A 16,931-nucleotide genomic window follows, 5' to 3' on the forward strand; every position below is an offset into this window, starting at 1 on the left:
TCAAACTACTCTAGGATTCTGTGATTATTTTTTCTTTAAATGTCTGCATACATTTATTTGCTTGTGACTTTAGACTAAGTCTATCTGAATTATTCTCTCATTTCTATTTCAGGTCTATGTATGTATGTATCTATCTATCTACCTATCTATTTATCTGTCTATCATGCTTTCCATCTTCACTCACAACTGCATTTGCCTTCCCTCCCTGGAAATATCTACCGTGAGGAAACAGAAAAACACACGTAAAACGGAATACATGTAGCGCGCCATACAAAACGACACACCCATCGCCCGCACGTGCGCATGGCTGGCAGCACATCATGCTTTCCATCAAAAAAACCCATTTTTGGTCACCAGCTTTGTGACTGTCCCAAGTGCCGCACTGGTCGCTGACCACACTGACCTGGCGCACTGACTGGAATCAGGGAGGTGGGAGATCACAGAATCACAGAATATTACGCATTGGAAGGGATCTCAAAAGATCATCCAGTCCAGTCCCCCTGTCGGAGCAGGCACACCTAGATGAGGCTACGCAGGAAGGTGTTCAGGTGGGTTTTGAATGTCTCCAGAGAAGGAGACTCCACACCCTCCCTGGGCAGCCGGTTCCAGTGCTCTGGCACCCTCATTGAGAAAAGTTTCTTTTCATATTTAGGTGGAATCTCCTGTGTTCCAGTTTGAACCCATTACCCCTTGTCCAATCATTGGTCGTCACCAAGAAGAGCCTGGCTCCATCCTCCTGACACTCACTCTTTACATATTCATAAACATTAATGAGGTCGCGTTGTACCGCCCGTGCTGAGCTGGACACAGCCCTGGCACCCGGTCCCGGTCAGAAAGCGGCGCATTTTGAAATGAGTCAGCTGATAAAAACTCCCGCCGGCCGCGGGACCTTGGAGAAAGGCCGGTGCGGAGCTGCCCACGCTTCGGTGGAAATTCGTTGCTCTCTACACCCAAACCTCCTCCTCCCCACGTGTAGCGCCAAGCCAAAGCAGACGATAAAATGTCACCCGCGGGTCGGTGTGGCGGGGCGGGGGGTCCGTGCATCAGGCCGCCGGCTGCCCGGAGCGGGGAGCGGGGAGCGGGGAGGCGGCCGGGGCCCGGCTGCGCACGGAAGCGCCGCGCTCCGTTTCCCGTCCGCGGGGCCCCCACCGCCCCCTCCCGCCCCTCTCGCCCCCCCCCCCCCCACGACCCTGCCCGCCCTCCGCCACCGGCGGTGCCATGGCGAATGGGACAGCGGCCCCTGCATTCCCCGCGCCCTCGGCCGGCTCGGGGCCCGGCCCGCCAGCGGGACGGGGCGAGGCCCGCGGGAGGAGGGCTCGGCTCGCCGCCTGCCCACGTCCCCTCCCCGGCCGAGGAGGAGGAGGAGAAATCGAGCGAGGTCCCGGTAGAGCGGTTAGGAGAGGGTTCGAGAGAGCCCTCCTCCGCCCCCGGAGGGGAAGAGGAAAGGAGAGCCGTGGCGGGCGGCGGAGGATGATAACTTAGGGCCGTGGCTGGCGGTGGGAGCTGCCCACTGTGCCCGGGCCAGGGCGGCTGGAGGGCGGCAGCGATGTCCCAGGGCACGGCAGGAGGAGAGGGAGCGCCCCAGGTACTGCCGGAGGGGAAGGAGAGGCAGAGGAAGAGGAGGCGGAGGAAGAAGAAGGAGAGCAAGACGCGGCTGGTGCGCTCCAACTTGCTGCTACCTGAGGCCGAGGCAGACAAGTCCAAGAGGACGGTCCTGGCCAGCAACCGTCTCAAGACCACCAAGTACACGGCGCTCTCCTTCCTGCCCAAGAACCTATTCGAGCAGTTCCACCGTCTGGCCAACGTCTACTTCGTGTTCATCGCGCTGCTCAACTTCGTGCCGGCCGTCAACGCCTTCCAGCCTGAGCTGGCCTTGGCCCCCGTGCTCTTCATCTTGGCGGTCACTGCCATCAAGGACCTGTGGGAGGATTACAGCCGCTACCGCTCTGACAAGGAGATCAACCACATGGAGTGTCTGGTGTACAGCAGGTGAGGCGGGGTGGGTGCTGGGGATGGGGAGCACCGTGGTGGCAGCTGGTGGTGGAGCCCAGCTGTGCACGGGGGCTTGGGCAAGCAGGGATGTGGAAGCAGAGTGGCAAGCACGTCCATTGTGCAGGGCTTTCATTTCCACTCCAAGCATGAAGAAACTCCGAGTTGTCCCCGGAGGTGGCGTCTCCCATCTCTTTATGCAGAACTGTGGGAGTTCCTACAGCCCTGTACCTTCAGGTGAAAGCGGATCTGCTCTGATCGGTGAGGTCCCGCAGTAAATCACTGATTTATGAGTAAGCAACATTTTTTATAGGTCTACACGTGCGCTCCAGGCTAGTTAGTGTTTTATGCTTTAAAGGAAGGACAGTGCATGGCAAAGTAAATGTAAGCATCACAAGCAGCATTTGATTTGCAAGCCTTTATGAGTACACTTACCAGCCTGAGTGGTCAGTTACACCAGCTGCGGGCATTAATTTGGTTTTAGCAATATGAGACCTCGCTCAAGTAATCTTCTATTAAATCTTCAGTGAGCAAAGGAAGGGTAGAGGCCAGAGGTTTCTACGTTTGAGTTAGGACTGTGAGGTTACATGGCGTGAACTAGCGAGCCTGAGCTATGTTTGCTTTACTGAAGAGTGAGGCAGACTTTCCATTGAACATTTACTTTCAAGTGAATGCTTTTTATTTATTGTCTCAAGTGTCATAATTCCCAGTGACTTCACTATTTCCCAAAACCTGTGGATGGAGCATTAGATCATTTATCTCCTTCAGATTTTTTTTTCTTTTTAAACTCATCTGGGCTATACATTTAGACCACAGCCTTCGCATCCATAAATCATACTGAAATGACTTTTGCCCCAACATTTATGTCCTCAGAATCCAGCTTTACAGAATTTTTTTTGCTTTTCTTTCCGTGCCAGATAGTCATTTTGTAGTAGCTAAGGCTAAGGTTTTCTAGGGACTGAGAGAAGAACATACTTTCTGAGATAGCAGGTTTTAGTTGTCTTTCTGATGCTTCTAAGTCTAACAGAAACGAAACACGTGCCAAGAAGCTTACACTCTGATTCCACAGGCTGTCTGGGAGGAGTACTCTCAGCTGACGTAAGCACCGAGGCAGAGAGCAACTCTCCTATTGCAAGAAAGGCATGTGAAAAAAAAAAAAAGTGAAAAATCACTTAGAATAGGCTTCATTTTTAACATCAGCAGACTCAGCTTGTTATTTCACAAACTCGTATCGCAGAAGAAATCTTACCCGGGGATATTCCGCCACCAGTAGATATGCATGCATGGGAACACAAGTAAAATGGCCTTATTTGTGTAAGCTAAACCAAAAATAACCTACTTGATCACAAACAGAGGCCATCGCTAACCCAAGGCTGTGCCTGATGTTTTGCTTGCCTGTAGCTGTCCTCAACTCTGAACAGTTCTGGCATCGGGGTAAATAAGTGGCAGGAGGGCTAGTAAGGGACTGTTTTTGCAGTTAAGTAAAATAGTGCTAAAGAAGATGGTCAATCTCACCTTTACCAAACAAAATTAGTTTAGAAATAAGCTCTCATGCCTTCTGTGTTGAAAAGAAAGAACTACCTGTTGCAGAAGCTGTTCAAAATATTAACAAATACCAGTACTGGGATATTAATTCTGGAATGTTTCTACCCCCCTGTGATTTTCCATACCTCTCTCTGCTGCCAAAAAAGTAGACGTGACTGTGAGAAAATGTGCACCTTTGGCGGTAATTTCACTTGTGCTCTTTTGGGAGTCCCAGCAAAGTGCCCTGCCCTTTGTTCTGCTTATGCTGTGCCAGAGTAAAAGTCAGAATTGTTCCTTTTACTGCAGAGTTTGGGCTACTGTTGAGTGACACAGATTACTTTGGGAGTAGTTTGCCTTTTCATTTGCATCAAGGGCACACATTGGCCTTATTCCTGTGGAGCAGCAAACGTGGAAGCTTTGGAAGTCTATCACTTGTCAAGGCACAGCTTTCTGTCTGGGAGCAGAGCTGAACCAAGTGTCCTCTGCAGAAGCTTAGTCCCTGGGAGCAGCTCACCTGTTTCCACCTTCCAGGATTCCCAAGGAAAAGCTTGCCTCTCACAGTTAAAAAATAACAACAAAACCAGGAGGTTAAAATAATTTGCTTATATGTTTTTAATCTGCTCACTTTTTCCTCTTTTTTTGCCTTTTTTTTAAAAAAAAAAACTTCACCAGGTCACCTTTTTGAATATCTCCCAGCCTCAGTGAGTGAGATGGGACTAGAAACTTGCTGGGTTTGGAGATAAAAACTAAGATTCTTACTAACTCAAATGACAGGGAACCAAGATTGAGAGATTTATATCAAGGTCATGAAAGTTGCTGGGTGTGGATTCAAAAAAAGCTGTTTTCTCAGAAAGATGTCATGCCAGGGGAAACACAAGTGGTTGGACGTTACTTTTACTTTGTTTCCTTGGACTCTTTGTTTCTGGAAAAAATGTTGAAGTATAAATGTCACCTAAGTAGGTAATAAATGACAGCTTTTCTCCCCACATCCGTTTGATGCTGATCACTCTATCAGTTTTACCACCTTTTGGCCAAGCCAGACTCTCTCTCTCTCTCTTCCCCGCTCTGCCACTTCCTTGTGGTGTGGCAGAGGCAGAGTGTGATGCAAATGCTGTCTTCGATAGAGATGCTTCTGTAGGTGGGGCAGGTTAATGAACATTGCTGCCGTCCTGTGCTCCCCTAGAGCTGCCACGGAGCAAGTGACTCTTCTCTTTCTGGTCAGTACTCTAGCTCTCAGAGATCTTCTGCAAGATGGGATGTATCAGAGTGCCGGGGTGGTTGTCTGCACCTTGATGGGCTTCCTTTCCTGCCAGCTTCCCACACAGCTGAGAGAGAGCCACCTCGAGCATGGACTATGGCGCTCAAACACAGACCGCAGCAAATGACAGTGAATTACAACACTCAGCAACTTGAGACAGAGACTGTTCCATCAACAGCAGCAGAAAAAACCCTCTATTGCATGTTATATACTGTTTCATGACCCAGTAAGGTTCCTGTCTGGTCTGTCATGCATCCTCCATGTGCTGCTTTCCTGGCTGCTGAAGGACGCATCCCCTCTTAGACACAGCAACAGTTAGTGATGCAAGATCTACAGGACAGAGAGAGAGCAAGGGTAGGCAGAACCTGCTAATACTCAGCCCAGCTCATCAGGAGAAGGTTCAACAACAGCCAGGCAGTGTCCACTGGGAGGTTCCCTGGAGCAGCCAACATGGGCAAATCATGTCAGTATTCCGATGTAGGGGACAATGCTGTTCTCCTGCTGTGCTGACAGCTTGACAGCTGGTGCACAGACTGGGCCATCTTCCTCCTGCCTGCCCAGTGCTGTGGACTCAGATGACCCATTCTCATACAGCCACTGCCGAGTCAATGACTCAGTGGCTCATAGTTGGCAACATTTATCAGACGACAGAACAGCAAAGGATGATGCAACCTGAAGTAAAAAGCTGAAGGCAGATGCAGCTTGTTTTCAGAGAAAGAAGACTGCTTTTGTTTAGCAATTCTGGTTATTTTGGAGAGTCCCTCAAAAGATACTCCTTTCTAGAGTCAGAAGTTAGAACAGGAAAAGACCTGATTCTTCGAATAAATGGAAAGAAGCTGTTGAGTTTGAATTGGCAGCATGTGTCCAGGAATTAAACACACTGGAGAACTGCAGACTTGTGTTGCTCTGCGATGGATTTTGCAGGTCTGCCTGTAAGAGCAGTCAGGGTCTTGACAGGCAAAGAGGGAAGATTTCTTAGCCAAGTTAATAGGGCCTCTGTCTGGAGGCCTTTAAGGGCACCTCTCCTGTTTGGCAATACAGAGGAAATTAGGCACTTGCTTAAGCGGACAGTTTCACAGGTCATTTGGAATTTAGATTCCCTGCAGGTGCTTAAGTTAGGAATGCTGGATCACAGCCAAAACTCTTTCTTATTTGGTTTAAATGGAGGGAAGTTTACAAAGGCTTTAGAGCCCAGCCTGCAGAAAATGGTTTTGTGTGCATAACCATTGCAAATCTGAGATCATCTTAGTCTACTCTCTTTGTTCTTCTTCCACATTTCCATCACCCAGGGATGGAGGTTGAAGACTGGAGATTACAAATTCACACTCTTAATGGTGAAGTCTTGTTTGGCTGGTTACTTTCCTGCATTATTATCTAGGACTTGGAGGATGGGAGGGTGATTTTTTTCTTTGCAGTTGCTGTCCTCCAGTGCTCACCAACTCTGGCTGGAGTTGTGGATTGTACTTGTAAATGTTTGCTCCAAATAATTCCAGGATGCATGCGCTGCTGCTGCTAAATATTTGATAGGACTAAATTCATCACTGGAGCAGAAGTGTTAAAAATCTTCTAAGCAGGGCCTTTGTTTTCAGTGTGCTGTTACAAAGTGTGGTATACATTTACATGGTATGTAAATAGAAGATGAATAGTGATAACTACAATCACAACAAATAGTGGCACTCATCCAGCAGGGAATTACATTTTGTTACTGACTCAGTGCTGTGTTGGTGAAATAATCTCTGCTAATGTTTTTCTAGGAGCCTTATGTTCAAAACCGAAGGGTTTTGCGTTTTAAATCTCCTCTTGAACTCTTGCTGGGTCCATTGAAGAGTATTGCTGAAGAGTGTAATGGTCTCTGCATACTGATCAGAGACTGATAACAGCTTCTTCTGTCAACCTGTGACTTAGAAAATCCATGACAAATTGCAGTTTGTGACCGGATATTTGTCTCCCCTGAGGGGTGGAAAATGTTTAATGGGGCACTCAAGCAGCTATCAAAGCAGGCTGTTTTACATTAAATGTTAATTTCTTTTTGAAAAACTCAAGAGGAAGAGAGAAGAGGGTTCGATATGGGCAACATGTTTCATACAGTTTCCAAAATGCTTTCCATTCGCCCTTCCTTCTTTCAACGTGTCAGTGAAAGCCATTCCAGCCTTGGAGAAAAAAAGATGCAGCAGCATTACCAATGGCACAGCAGATCCCACTCATGGCCTCTAAAATAGCCACATGATGGCTAGCCCTGCAAACACTTCACTTCTTAGGTGCCTTGTTTTGCTGGGAGCACCAGTCGCTGAGGAGCTGGGTTCTCATTCTCTCCCACTGCTACCCAAATAGACAAGAGCAGTTGCTTGTCCCATAATGTGCTGGCGGGGTAAGACATTTCTCACCAGAAAAAATAAGCTTGTTTCATCCCTTCCAGAACACAAATGTCACTAGATGTGATTCAAAAGGAAACTACCTGGGATTACTCAGTTTCCTCTGTGAGTGAGCTTGGTGTACAGAAAGCTGAAAGGAGGAGTTTGGGCTCGGTTGACAGTGAGAAAACCCACTGGAAGATGTAGTAGAAGCTCTTCTGTAGACTGATAGGGAGGAATTTCATTCTGCAGTAGAGTTTATCCTAGTAGCAAGGGATGTCTCTGCTAATCTTTTGAGATGTAGCCAGCTGCAATGCGCAGGAGAGCCCATCTGTCTGTCCAACTATACATATGAGGTTTATTTGCGATTCAGTGCAGGGCAAATTTTCTAAGTGCCTGAGCTTCACTACTGGAAAAAGAAATATGTTTGCCTCTTTTTACTAAGCTCTTTCATTTGTATAGAATGTCATGAGAGCAGTTGTAGGCTGTTTCACATGCCTCTGGCTAGCCGCCAAAGAAGATGCTGTTAATCTCCACTGAAAGACCTAGTGATGTCCCCAGATTTATTTTTGCGGATATGTGCTGCACTCTGGAGAGACACCATAGCTTGTGCTAACCAGACCACAGCCCAGAAGTATAAGTGGCCACCTCGTGTGCAGATCTGCTTGCTCTCACGTGTCAGTATTATCTTGAAACCATGATTATTGCTAGAGGTGGCTGAAAGAATAACAGATCTATTTGATTCTGCCAGAGTACATTTCCAAAGAAACTGTACAAGAGGAAAGAACTACATGTGTTGTTCAGCTCTTCCTGATACTGTGATTCCAGATTCTACCTTCCACATGTAACCTAGTCAGCAGAACTGAAAACCAGAACTGAAAACCCTGACAACCATGGTACAGATCAATGTTTTATGGAACTGCTTATTAGCTAGCATGACATAACTCACTCAGGGCATTCCTCCTGCTAGCAGACTAATCCTCCAGAAGTACTCATTAGAGTAGTGCTCTCAGGCTCTGCCTGGGAGGCCTTAATTTTACTATGGCATGTTGGAGGACTCCAGGGAATAAAGAAGACTTTAACAGCTTCTTGTGGTTTTCTCTCCTCCTCCTGACTAATGTTGGCTGACAAGGAAGATGAAAATCCAGAAAGGAGGGTCCCTGCTACTGGGCTGGAGTTAGTCAGACACCCCATCAAGACTTTCGCAACCCTTATGGATGGACAGGCTGCCTATCTTGACATAGTAGCAGAAGTCCGAGTGCCAAATCTCCCCTTGCTATGTAATCCAGCATGCTTCCCATTTGCCCAAGATCAGTCTCAAGACATGCCTCTCCCCTTACAACACTAGGCCTTTGGGGTATGTGGAGTTTTTGTGTATATACACAGTGAAAGCAATGCAGCTCACAAGCCAAATGCACCACTTCAGGGCTACGCCCAATTTGCAGCATTTACGCCATGCAGGCTTGGTTTTAGCAACCACAGATATTGAGAGCAATTAAGTTCATGAAAAGCAGAACGATTTGTTTCACTTCACATAGTTGAGGAGGCAAACTAGTTTCCATGGCTTACCTTCAGCCTCAGTGTTTTCACTTGGGAGCTGGCACTAATGCAACTATGTTGGTGGCCAGTCATGTTTGTACCCAGAAGAGATCCGCAGTAGAAACGTGATCTAAAGCTTGCTGCTGCCCTGTAGCGATACCTACTCACCTTGTCTCACCAGAATGGGGAAGCAAGACAGTGAGAGTCTCCATGCGCTGGGCCAGTGGATTTCAGTGAATGGCAGAATCATAAAGTGAGGAGCCAACTTGATACTAAAAGCCAGGACACTGACCTCTTATTGATAAATTTGTGCAGGTATGGGCAGCAGCTTCCTCTGATGTATGGCAAGCACAAAAGTTGACCCACACCCAAAATGCAGCAAATGTATGAAAGACACCAGCTTGTAGCTTCTCCTAGGTAGGTGGTTGTGGTGGTGTGGAGGGGAGAGCAGGTGTAAAGGCCATGACAGTGACATCCTGTCCCTGGAGCTTGAGTGGTCCTAATATTGAGCTTAAATGAGGAAATAAACGTACATACACAAACACGTCTTTGATTCTGAAATATTCCATAAAGCAAGCCTCAGATTTAGTTTGAGGAAGGTAACCTGCGAGTTTCTGGATGAAATGGTTTAATTTTTGCTGCGTGTCCAGGAAAAGGGAATAACAGAGGGGGAAGCGAAGAGCTTACAGTGCCCGCAGGACATGAGCTGAGAGGAACAACTTTCTCTCTTGTACTATTTCTAGGATATAGCTGTTTGTGGAAAGTCACTAGCCACCCAGCTAACAGGTTGTTCTGATCTGTGGGTTGCTGAGGATATCTAACCCATATGAGCTGGTAAACTATCACCTAGTTCTTTGCTGCAACAGGATAAGTGTTTTTATTCTGTTTTGAGACTGTTGTAGGTGACGATCTCTGCCATGATCAGCCTATATCCTTAAGGCCACATGGGTCAAACAACAGTCTTGAGCTGGCAAGGCGTGTGTTTTCAGGGGTGAGGCATGTATTTTAGGGGTGGGGAACATCTACTGTCTCCTCTGCTATTTTATTACAATTCCTGTCTGAGCACAATTTCTCTAGAGTGACAAATAGGCCAGTCTCTTCAGTGCAGCAGCAAACATTTGCATCATGCCCAGTCATTTCATAAACCCAGACTCTGCTGGAGATTTGTTATAATAGGCTTGGTGGTCACTTGTTTTGTTTTTATGTTCTGGTTGCTTGGAAATACTGACCTACTTCAAGTAAGAGTTTAAATGTTGGACTGACAACTGCACTCCAGTTCTTATCTATTTATGCTGCTATTGTATTAACACTGAGGGTGTGAACACCATTGCACAATATTTGATATTTCTGTAGTTTTAATGGAGTTTTCAGTCCTGACCTTTTGGAGATAAAGTCCATTATGAAGAGACACCGTTTGTAACCGTAGCTCTTTTACCTTTGTATATTATCTTATGCTTGCTAGGCTTTTTCTAGATTGCACAGCCATATACCTATATGCTTGCCCCTTTTCTGTTCACCTTCCTGCCTTCCACTGACAACCTGAATATGCCTGTTTTGCCTATGATGTTAGCTGATTTCTTTTTCTTCACTAACAAGTTGTTAGGCAACTTGTTGTGAATCTCCCATGATAACAAGGCCAACACAAAGTGCTGAACAGCAGTCACCTAAATACAATTGTGAGCATGTTCAGGATCTATCAAAATGCAGATATGGGGTAAGATGCCTCAGAGGAGATGCCGGTGGGCAATTTTAGCAGGCAGATTTAGCAGCCAAACCCTTAAAGATGCAGGAAGTTCATTAAGTGCATTAGAAAGACATCATCTATTTGGGGCAAAAGTAGATTATAAGAAATCAAATTTAACCCAACCCACCTAAGTCTGATCTCGCAGTTGTAGTGCATTATTTTTGTGTGGGCCCACACTTATATTTGGGGTTCAGATGCCCTCTGTGTTTTCTTTTTCTTCCTTTTTAGAATTCCCATGTTCTCTTTGTCAGCCTCCCCTTGCTATACTTCCCTCTGCCATGCACCTGCAAAGCTGTGAAGGAAAAGTTTGATCTTACCCAGTTTGCCAGCAAAAAGACATATATTGTTCTTATCTGCACAGTTGAGAGCATTTTGACCGCCCTTCCCAATTGTATCTTCGTATCTTATCAGAGATGCTTGGATATCAGTGCCTGTCTTCTGATAGACGGGTTAATTTGCATCTTAACTCTTCTGCGTGTGCCACTACAGCTAATGTAACTGTAAACAGTAGTGAGCCACTGATTGTAGCTGGCTGGCAGGAAACCCTCTCAAGTGCTAATTAGGTTCTCTCTGACCTGACAAGGGTATTTCCTGAAGGAGTTTGTCAGGTTCTTTCTGGGACATAAGATGAGATTTATTTCACATTGCTTTTAGCTAAAAGGTATGTGCATAATCTGACCAAGTCGTCGACACTTGTGCCACAGTCAGTGGAAAGCACTGAATGGTTATGGAGGGAGGGGGAAATTCTTCCAGTTTGTTTGGGACACTTACCTTAGGTTAGTTTGAATCAGGAGGTCCTTACCTCTCTCCAGTGACCATACAGGTCTATCAGATGTTTAAACCTGCAGGCGATATTCCTGGGTGGTCAGGGATTAGATCAGAGGTATCAGCGCTGAAATTATTCTGCTAATGTTGAGTATCACTGATTTACCCTTGGTTATCGATTTCTATGCTGGAATTTTAGTGCCTGTCCATATGGGAGAATAGGCACGTGCAAACATATCATATAAGAGGTGCAGCGCCATGCCCAGATGACATGCCCTGTTTGCTCTCTTAGAAGTCCTAAATTCTGTCCATCTGATTGCAGCATTTGACATTCTGTTTTTCCTGATTGTTCACACTTAAATGAACTGTCCCCTATTGGGTTTTTCTTACATATGACTCTCATTTATTGTCAGTGCACTCCCCTGTGTGTGTCTGCTTTTTGTGATGGGATCATGGTTGCGTGTCGGAGCTCCTATTTCTGTCAGATCCTGTGGGATCTTTCCAGAATGCAAATTCAACAGAAAAGCTGTGCCACAGCTGAGCCAACCATCAGTGCAGTGGTGCTGATGTTTAATCTACCACACCCATTTGCCAGGAGTCCAGTTTGAAGTCCGTAACAGCCCTTGTCATGGACTGAACAATCCATGGCATCTCCTCAATTTGAGGAATACCACAGGGGACTCTATTTTTTAAGCCCGACCATATTATATAATAAACTTGACTTATTAGCAGTGAAATAGCTTTTCTTCTTGGAGTGGGACGTCTGCCAGCTCATGCCAGAAATGTGTGTGTAAGACCCAACTGCCAAAGAATACTGCAGCATTGGATCCCCAGCCTGACAGTGAATTGCTGTGCACAGAGCTAACAAAGCTAGCACTGAAATATAGACTAGAACAAAAAGTCAACAACCAGTGGATTTTGTGTATTTGCCAAGTATCTGGTTGTTGATGTGTTTGTTGCTTTGTTGTTGGGCTGGTTTGGTTTGGTTTGGTTTGGGGGGGGTGTGTGTGTTTGATTTTTTGTCCAGTTAATAAACCAGATAGAAATTATCAGTTATTACCCCAGTTTGAAAACTACTAAAGAATCATGACCAATCTCACTATAAATAAAACTCATGATAAAACTTAAGTCCAAAACATTTATCATTTCTCAGACAAAAAAAAGTACTGAATAAGTGTCTTTTAAGCACATACAGTGTCTCTACCTTTTAAAGTCTTTGTTCAGTGTTTTAGTGTAAGATTTCTCTAAAATTCCCTGCGGTTATTCTAAGTTCAATCCTCCTTGGAATGCAGGGAGGAGAAGAGAAGTAGGAGAGTTCCTGAGTTTATTTTCAATAGCATTTGGTTTGGCTTGGAAGATTTTTATTTTGCTAATTTGGTCCTTGCATATTAATTCATGTTCTTCCTCTGCTGCTCCTAAATTGGAAACTTTCTATTTTACATCTGGCAATCTTGTCCTCAGTTTTTTAACCTTTATGTTTTATCACTAGCAATATTAATAACTGTTTTGTGCAGTGAATCCAGCTTCTTAGTCATAATAACATTCCCTTCAGCAACTTCTAGAAAGACTTTCAGGTTCGTTTTGTTGTTTTGTTTTTTAACCACCATCTGCATTTACAAGAAGCATGCCTGAGTCAATGGCGCTGCACCCTACCAAAAAGTTTTAAGCAAGAAAAACACAGTACTTGTTCTTTACTCTTTACCACTGGAAGAAGGTTTAGAAACACAACCACATCTACAGAAGTGGTTAAGACCAATGGTGTATTGCCCCAGTGAGTCGAGCAGTGTTCAAACTACATGCAAACTGATCATTCGGGAGCAGAGTTGTTACTGAATATACATCCAGATGTCCGTCACTTATGTGGAACGTCTCCTCATCCATGTCTAACTTTTTTCTGACCTTCTTGTGTCACTCATTAGTTCCAGTTAGATTCTTCAGCAGTGCATTCTGCAGAGGTCAAACACAATATGAAGATATTGTCTGCAAGCAAAGGGTCCCCAGTCAGCGTCCCCTGTAACTTTTATTACTGTGCTACACACCTATACGTATTTAGTGGGAGTGCTAAGGTGGTGTGGAGTACACAGTGGGGAACTATGAGCCGTGTATTTACAAAGTTTAGTCTGTTCATCCTTTTTGCCAAGTATAACTCAAATACGAAGCAAAGACCAGAAAAAGAGAGTTTTTGGTTTTGTTTTTTTTAAGTGCGACTTTCTATGCAGCTGGATACATGAATGTCAGTCCTTAAAACTCTCAGCTGTAAAAAGTGTGTTTATATGGCACACATTCAGAGTGAAGCAGGGTTGTCCCAGCTGGTACATCTAAACACCTTCAGAGCACCGTGCAGGGGTGTTTGCTCCTCTGGAAGCAACATGGGCCATTACTGCTGTGCTGTCTCTTGGCAGGGCTTGTCAGCTCCAACATGGCCAAGTTCACATGACTGACAGGTTTCTGTTTGTGGATAAGGCACAGCTGGGAGTTTGGGACCCTGCACTCTGCTCTAATTTATTGTTCTTAGGCTGAAAAAACACAGTAAGAATGTTCAGTAAATGCAGGTGCAAATTTCATGACTGTTCAATTTTGTGGCCTTATTTCAGGTTGACTGTGACCACGATGAGGAAGTAAATTGTAAAAAATAGAACCCTGTCAAAACACTATTTTTTAAGAGACATCTATATAATAGGTGTGATTTAGCACATCAGCATAGATCAAATTACCAGAGGACTCATGATTCAGGATGGAAAAGCAAATTAAACAACCAGATTTAGGCTTAAGGTATTAAAGTGAAGCAGATGTAAACAAGTGCTACTGCAAGTTGTTATCCTTCTACCATATTTCTGCCATCTGAATCCATTTTTACTGACAACTTCAATGAAGTGAAAAAGCTGCTTTTAAATTTCTTAGGAAGGGCAGGCAACGCACAATAGCCGAGAATGTGGAAATCCAGTCTTGTCACTATCACCTGGGATTATGTATTGGCCAGCTCAGACTTTTTTGTTCCTGGTTCTCCATTTCCAGGAGAGGTGCTTTACTTCTGAAGTTGTGATTTGAACTCTCCTGGGCTGATGGTTGACAAAGAGATGGGGCTGCAAGGGTAGTGCAGTCGGTCCTTAATGCAGCCTGCTAGGAGAGGGAAGAACAGACTTCGTGGATCAGTAGTGCTGGCTCTGTCGTTTCAAGTTATTAAAATAACACTTCAGTGTTTTTTTAAAAGGCATTTTCCTAAATGGTCTCTAATGCCCATAATAATTTTAGATGCTGGGAAGTAAATATTTTTCTTCTACCGGTGTGTTTTGGGTTTTTTTCCCACTTGGCAAGGAGTGGTATTTGGGGGTTCTGTGTTTTGTTTTGGTTATTCTTCTATAATATTTAGGATGAAGTAGAAATTAGCTTTGCTACCAACACCTTGCAGATATACACACACAAAATACTTGAACTTGCCAAAACAAGTTATTTTTGCATCAGTGTTCTTGAGTTTATTTGCTGCTTGCATGTTTTCAGAAAAAAAGAGTGCTTCTTACCAGGTGCTGTGAACAAAACATTGTGTCTGCAAGACGCGCAAACCGATGGCTTTTTAATCATTACTATAGAGGTCAGCTATGGGAGAGACAGCTGAAGAAAAATAGGCAAAATTTGATTATTAGAAGCAGCTTAAGATAAGACCAATGCTAAGATAAATTAAAAAATAGGCCAAAAGACAAATGGGATTCTGACGTCTAATGCCAGAAAAATGAACTGTTAGGGGATACAACTGGGCATTGAAAAGAGCCGTGGGAGGACACTGGGGCTCTGTGATGGTTTTGATTTACATCTAGCCCTTGATTTTTTTTTTTTTTGATGGTCAGTTTTGTATATCATGACAGACTGATTTTGCTTCACAAGCACATGAATTTTCTCCCTGCAGCCAGATGGGAGCATCACCTGTAAGAGAAAGTCAGCAGTCCTGAGGCAAAGCTATATCCTCCCCAGGTCAGGGTGTTAAAGATGTTGGTGAATGAAGATGTTATCACCATATCCTTCCTGTTCATCCGGAGCACTGTTAAATATCCCATCTGTGCTAGAGTCTTGTTCCCTCCTCCCCCTTTTTTTGTCTTCTCATTTGTTCTGCTGTCTTGTTGAAGACATGACCTGTTGGAGAGGATTCAGAGGAGGGCTACAAAAATGATCAGAGGCTAGAACAGCTGTCCTGTGAGGACAGGCTGAGAGAGTTGGGGTTGTTCAGCCTGGAGAAGTCTCCAAGGAGACATTATTGCAGCCTTTTAGTGCTTAAAAGGGGCATATAAGAAAGATGGGGACAGACATTCTGGCAGGACCTGTTATGACAGGACAAGAGGCAATGGTTTTAAACTACAACGGGAGATTCAGACTAGCCACAAGGAAGAAAATTTTACACTGAGGGTGGTGAAACACTGGCCCAGGTTTCCCAGAGAGGTGTTAGATGCCCCATCCCTGGAGACATTCCAGGCCAGGCTGGACGGGGCTCTGAGCAACCTGATCTAGTTGAAGATGTCCCTGCTCATTGCAGGGGGTTGGACTGGATGACCATTAAATGTCCCTTCCAACCCAAACTATTCTGTGAATTGCTGGAAGTTCTTCAAGCATTTGGGGAAAGAGGACAGCATTGGATGTTATACTTGTGGGGCGTCAGCAGATCTTGAGCAAGTTGCAGAACCCTTTCTGCATGTCAAAGGCACAGTCTGCAAAATGGAAACAACATCATTTATGTCACAGGGTTTTTGAGGTTTGAACTGGGACTTTTAAAAGACATCTTTGTTGTGATTTGCTTTCCCTTAAAACTGAATCGGAGTTCAGTGTCTTGGTTTTCTGATTTCAGGGGTTTTCAAAGCAGCTATCTTATGTGGAAAAGCTTTTTTTTTTTTTTTTATTTCCTCGGATTTTTGGGTCATTAGTGATCTGATTTAAAAATCTCTTTAAATTGAGTTAAAAAATAGGTTATAGAAAAACTACAGTCCCGGTTATAAAGAAATCTGTATCTACCAACTGTAAGGACATGATTAGCACCAACATACTGTCGTAAATGGATTATAATTAGTCTTCTTGTCCCACGATTCTCAGGGGAACTCTGAAGAAAGGTGGGCATTTAGTTAAGACAAAGCAAAACATTTGGAAATGCCATGTGCAGAAATAACCACTTTCAGAAATGGCTCTTTATCGAAAAAGGGTTGCTCTACGGTAACAGTTGCCAACTAGTAGAGATAGAAGAATTTAGAAGGAAAGGAACAACATGGAATAAAAATGTATGTGCAGTAACAAATTATGGGCAGAGAGAATATCCAAGTTCTCCATGGTGTTTCTTAGCTACAAATAATCCTGTGAAATATTTGTTCCAAGAGTCAAATAAAAAAAGACTTCAAAGCAAAGAAGGGTAATAGAAGGGTAATACTGAAACTGTCTCTAGCAGGTTTATTCTGAAAATATTTCAGAAGGTGAGAAACTTTTCTCATGTGACAGTCTCACAGGTTTTTACTGTAGGTTATGTTCTGCAAACACCTAGACATTAGGATTGCTTATGTCATCAGACTGAAAATGGAGTATGTGTTTTTGGAAAACTTGTTTAGAGGAGTGCTGATAAGGGGGGGAAACATTAAGCCCAGTCTATGTTCACTGACCTTCCCTAGGACTGGACTGTGCATCAGTTTTAAACTGAAAGAGGGCAGATTCAGGTTAAGAAGACATTTTTTACAATGAGGGTGGTGAGACACTGGAACAGGTTGCCCAGAGAAGCTATGGATGCCCCATCATT

General features: G+C 44.6%; 1 protein-coding gene across 1 annotated transcript in view; it reads left to right on the forward strand.

The window, feature by feature from the left end:
* The first annotated feature begins 1,274 nt into the window (after positions 1-1,274).
* The window catches only part of ATP10A (ATPase phospholipid transporting 10A (putative)), a 112,842-nt gene continuing 97,185 nt past the window's right edge, over positions 1,275-16,931 (forward strand). Inside the window, exon 1 of the mRNA XM_065854375.2 lies at positions 1,275-1,989. Within this exon, the coding sequence (XP_065710447.2) occupies positions 1,547-1,989 (443 nt within the window). The 5' untranslated portion in view covers positions 1,275-1,546. The remainder of the gene's footprint in view (positions 1,990-16,931) is intronic.

Source organism: Patagioenas fasciata, chromosome 1 (genome assembly GCF_037038585.1).
Source record: "Patagioenas fasciata isolate bPatFas1 chromosome 1, bPatFas1.hap1, whole genome shotgun sequence".
Taxonomy (NCBI): Eukaryota; Metazoa; Chordata; class Aves; order Columbiformes; family Columbidae; genus Patagioenas; species Patagioenas fasciata.